The sequence below is a fragment of the Enhydra lutris genome, unplaced genomic scaffold (assembly GCF_002288905.1).
Source record: "Enhydra lutris kenyoni isolate GAN:26980312 unplaced genomic scaffold, ASM228890v2 scaffoldscaffold69, whole genome shotgun sequence".
NCBI lineage: Eukaryota > Metazoa > Chordata > Mammalia > Carnivora > Mustelidae > Enhydra > Enhydra lutris.
Window position 1 is genome coordinate 184,368 of NW_019154153.1, and position 4,747 is coordinate 189,114.

Genomic DNA, 4,747 nt, shown 5'->3' on the forward strand with positions numbered 1-4,747 from the left:
TAAATGGATGGTTCCCCTGTTTCCATTCCCACCACCACCCTGGGACATTTCCCCCCACACAGTTCCCAACTCAGTAGCCATCACATCTATCCTCCCCATTAGTATTTAAGTGGAGCTCAAATTACAACTGGTCTCACTAGCCCCAACAGAGAGAAAATTGCCCTTTCCCCCAGGAGTTCAAAGTTCCTATAAATCTGGAGACAACTGCTGCCTATCACACATCTTTGTACCCAGGTGAAATGCAGCACAGGTGTGTGGATGGAAAGAGCTGGAGCTAAGAGTTTGCTTCAGTGAAGAAGTGGGGATGGAGCAAGGGTTCTGCCTGAGTGTATGTATAAGAACTTCACAACTGGCCTGTTAGCACCACCAAGTGAGGTACCTCCAGGAACCCCAAATCACAGCCTCCAGCATTTACTGCCACAAGCCCTACTCAACCCCCTAGAACACAGCCAGGGCTCCCCAGTTCATCCTTCTCTGGAGTCAGCTTTGACTATTCTACCCACCACTAGGCTACCCTAGTGTAGCCAAAATCAACATTACTATCCACAGAGAAATGATTCCCTCAACTTCCCGAAGAGGCTAACAGCATTAGAAAGAGCAATGCAGGACCAAGGTTTTCATCAGATTGATACTTTAATCCAGTCCTTCAACAGTCCCAGAACTCTACTCCTGCTCTGAATTCCACTTCCATTCATCAAGCAAGGTCAGAAGTGAACAACCTGGGGGAGAAGACTGTACCTAGGAGAGGACTTCCACCACCTGCTTACTGAACCTGCTTACCAAAATAATTTAACACTTAATACACATTCTATCTTCCCATCATGCCACTCTACACTGGAATAGAGAGAAAAGAATTGGCTATGAGTTCTCACTAAGCTGTTACCCGACTTGACAGCTTCTTCCTCATTGGCAGTGCCTCGGCTTCCTCCTCTGTAGAATGGGCACACCAGCTTATCAGAGAGGGCTCCTTGTGAGCAATCTGGGAATGACAGAACTCCCCAAATCTTGAGTCCGTCCCCAAGATCACCCGGAAATGAACGGAGCCCAGCACGTACGTGCCCGCATCATCTTTGGCCAAGCTCCGCCAGGCGCGTTCGCAGGTCTGCAGTGCCGCCCGGAAGTCCAGGTGCACCACCAAGAGGTCTGCAGCCTCCTCCAGCAGAACCACGGCTGCCGACGGAGGCGGGGCGACGCGTACAGGCTCGCTGCTCCTCAGAGGCGCCCCGAGCCCCCTGAGGGGGGCTGCAGGGGTCGAGGAGTCACTCTTCATAGCCAGCCTGGGCTTAGGGCCTGTTTCTCCAGACATCAGAGTGGCAGCCTCTCCGGGGTCTCCGGGATATCCCGCGTCGGCCTGGGAGAAGAGGGACAGTCCTCATACGTTTGCCCACAGCCCTTCCCGAAGCCGAGTCCTAGGGAAGGAAAAGTTAGTAGCCATGTCTAAGGCAAAGGCTGAGTTAGCCGGGCAGATGCTCCAGCTCAAGACACTGAACACAGAGAACCAGTTCACACCTCAGATTTGCAGAACAGCTACATCCCTGGAATACCTGCCTCTAGCTTCTCTGGCCCCACGACACGTACTGATACCCAACTTAGCCCCGGGGTGGGCCGTTCCAGGTTCTTTTTCATGAATCTAGCCGCTCACTGCAGGCGCGAGACAAGGTAACCGACACGCTTCCGGCTCTCGCAGCCCCTGCAGACTCATGGCGTCCCGATGGCGCGGAGGACTCTGGAAATTGTAGTTCTCTGGCTCTTGGCTCAGTCGCCTTTTTGAGGTAGATGGAGGAATTTCGGACTACAACCCCCAGCATACCACGCCACAGAAACTGTCACCGTCCCCGGAGAAAACAAACTTGGCACCAAAGCTTTTGGAAATAACAAATCAGAGACTGTGTTGTGAGATGGGGAGGTCCCCTCACGAACCAGTTCCAGCAAAGGCCGGACAGAGGAAATTTCAGTAACGGAGGTGAAGTTATGAGCAGGCTTCTAAAAAGCAGGAAAAGCACTGAAAGGAAACTTTAGAGCTGGAGACTTTTCCTTCTGTATTCCGCTTTCCCAGGCATAGTCACATTTATGCAGAGCTTAACAGGGCCTAGCTCTATGCTAAGCGCTTTTTGTGCTATCTCATTTAATCCTTCCCTCAACCCTGGGAGATAAGAACAACTGTTACCACCATTTAGCAAGCGAGGACATTGGAGTTTATTTAAGCAATTTGCTGAAGGTCCCACAACAAGAGGTGGCAAAAACTAAGTCAACAAGGCTATTTTTGCTCAAAGCCGTGTATTTAACCACTATTCTGTTCTGCAGAACAGGGCTGAGTCTATGCTTTCTATTCAGAGAATGTATAAATCATTGCCCAAGCAAGTTACATAAGCTCATTGAGCCTCCTTGCTTCGTATAAATACATAAGCTCATTGAGCCTCGTTGCTTCGTAAAATAGAGATATTGTGAAAACAAACCCACACAGTGTGTAATGCAATGTATAATAAAGTGCTAGAACAGAACAGGTATTCAATAAATTAGAGCTACAATAATTATTATTAGATAAATTTACACAGATACATAAATTACATTTAGTATTATATTATGTGCTTCACCCAGACGCTGCTGAATTTATACTAGGTTCTCTCAGCTTTAGCTTCTTCTCAGTTCCCTACCTTTTGAACTCCTCACAAAGCTTCTCTAGAATTGTTTACTTCCCTGGTGATTAGAAAGGCCTGGCACAGGGTAAATGGTGGTTAATACCACACATCCTCTTCCCTTGTCACTAGATAGAGACACACCCATCTGCTGGGCTTTCAGCTCTCTGCAGAAAGTCCTCATGGAAAGCTGAGGCAGAAACATGAAATCCATCAAACTCTGAGAAAGGAGAAGTATGGACCCTGTAACCATATAAGGTAATGAAGTCAGGACTTCACTTATTCTGTAAATACTTTTTTTTTTAAGATTTTGTTTATTTATTTGACAGAGATCACAAGTAGGCAGAGAGAGAGGGAAGCAGGCTCCCTGCTGAGCAGAAGGCCCGATGCAGGACTCCATCACAGGATCCTGAGATCATGACCTGAGCTGAAGGTCCCAGTGAGCCACCCAGGTGCCCCTTTGTAAATACTTTTTGAACACCTACTCAGTGCTAGGCCCTATTCTAAGTACTGCAGATCCTACAGTGAACAAAAAGAGACAAAAATATCCGCTTTTGTGGAGTTTGTGTCATAGTGAAAGAAAACAAATTTTTTTTTAATTTCCTTTTTTTTAAGATTTTATTTATTTATTTGACAGAAATCACAAGTAGGCAAAGAGGCAGGCAGAAAGAGGAAGGAGCAGGCTCCCTGCTGAGCAGAGAGCCTGATGCAGGGCTTGGTCCCAGGACCCTGAGATCATGACCTGAGCTGAAGGCAGAGACTTAACTCACTGAGCCCCAAGAAAATAAAATTTTTAAAAAGCAAGTGAAATACAAACAATAGTATATCAGATGATAATAAATGCTGAGGAGAAATAAAGAGGAGAGATTGGGAGTGACAGCAGTGGAAAGGTAGATTTGGTCTCTACATTTAACTTTGTTTTCTAACAGGAAATCCAGGGTTGCCGGAAGAGCAAAGAGAAATGTGGACCTTCTGCTCAGGACTAGGCTCTGTCAGCGGGATCACTACTCATTTTGGATCACTGCCCTTAGGACCAACATATCTTCAGGGTTGCTTGTGAGAAGCTCCACCCTACATCTCTCCTCCTTGCCTGCCAGTATTCATTCCCACACAGAAAACTCCAGATGAAAACAGAGATCCCTGGAAAGTGTGCTTCAGTCTGAGAATCAAGTTACCAACATATTTTATCAGCTCTGACTCAGATTTGATTATTATTGCCCTGCAAATAAAAGCCCTGTTCTCAGAAGCAGGCAGGGGTAGACGTCCTGCCGGAACAATCAGGAAAGCAACAGGAGAATCAGAAAATAGACCGAAGCGGGACTAGGCAGGTTGAGACTGGCGCAACCACACCACATCATTCCCTGAAGCACCACCTCGGGTTACCGCCTGGAAAGGACCCCTTCCTTAAATTCTAACAAGGAGTTTCTTGCTATTTCTAAATTCTTCCCGGAGATGGCAGTACAGCCTTAAAAGAAGCAGACCTGCCAGAACCGAACTTGCCTATTTAGTGGTATGGCTGCCATAACGAGGTCAAGATTGGGGAGAGGGGAGATTGCTAAAAATCAAGTAAAAATATAATTGTGTTCTGTTTCTGTGTTTCACCCAGTTTTTGACTATACAGGACTTCAGTGGTCTGTATGTAACCATTTAACCTTTAGCATTGTTAAGCCCACAAATTGACTCTTCAACCATCACTGTGACATTGCACTGTCTCCCCTGTCTGAATGTACCCAGAATTTCTCAGGCTAAGACACAACAATCCTAAACATAAGCAAGTTCATTCTACCTGAGCAAGAGTGAGCAGACATTATATATATCGAACCAGTTTTTCTGACTCAGAGCTCACAACACAATCTTTGAAAGCACCTATCCTCCCCTGGGGATAAATCAAGAACCAGAAAAAAGGCCTGATCTGTAAGACCAGATCTAAGGTCTGGTCCATGCTAATATTTGTATTATCGGAATAGTTTCTTTGGTGGAAAATAGAGTAAATGAGATGAAGAATCTGCATATGAGCCATCCTCTGAGCCCGACCCAAGCTCTGGGACTTGGTGTTCCTCCTTCTGCTGGGCGGGAGCACAGTCTATCAATGCATTGCCTTAATCTGAGAA

General features: G+C 46.5%; 1 protein-coding gene across 3 annotated transcripts in view; it reads right to left on the reverse strand.

The window, feature by feature from the left end:
• Positions 1–1,652, reverse strand: part of LOC111159788 (peroxisomal biogenesis factor 26) — a 10,722-nt gene extending 9,070 nt beyond the window's left edge. The window contains exons 1-2 of one of the 3 annotated variants that reach the window (XM_022522391.1): positions 1,545–1,652; positions 1,056–1,351 (exon numbers count right to left, since the gene is read on the reverse strand). In XM_022522391.1, coding sequence (XP_022378099.1) covers positions 1,056–1,306 — 251 coding nt within the window. In that variant the 5' untranslated portion in view covers positions 1,307–1,351; positions 1,545–1,652. Of the gene's footprint in view, positions 1–1,055 lie in introns of all 3 variants that reach the window. The other 2 variants (XM_022522389.1, XM_022522392.1) reach the window with 2 other exon arrangements.
• Between the last annotated feature and the right edge of the window lie 3,095 nt (positions 1,653–4,747).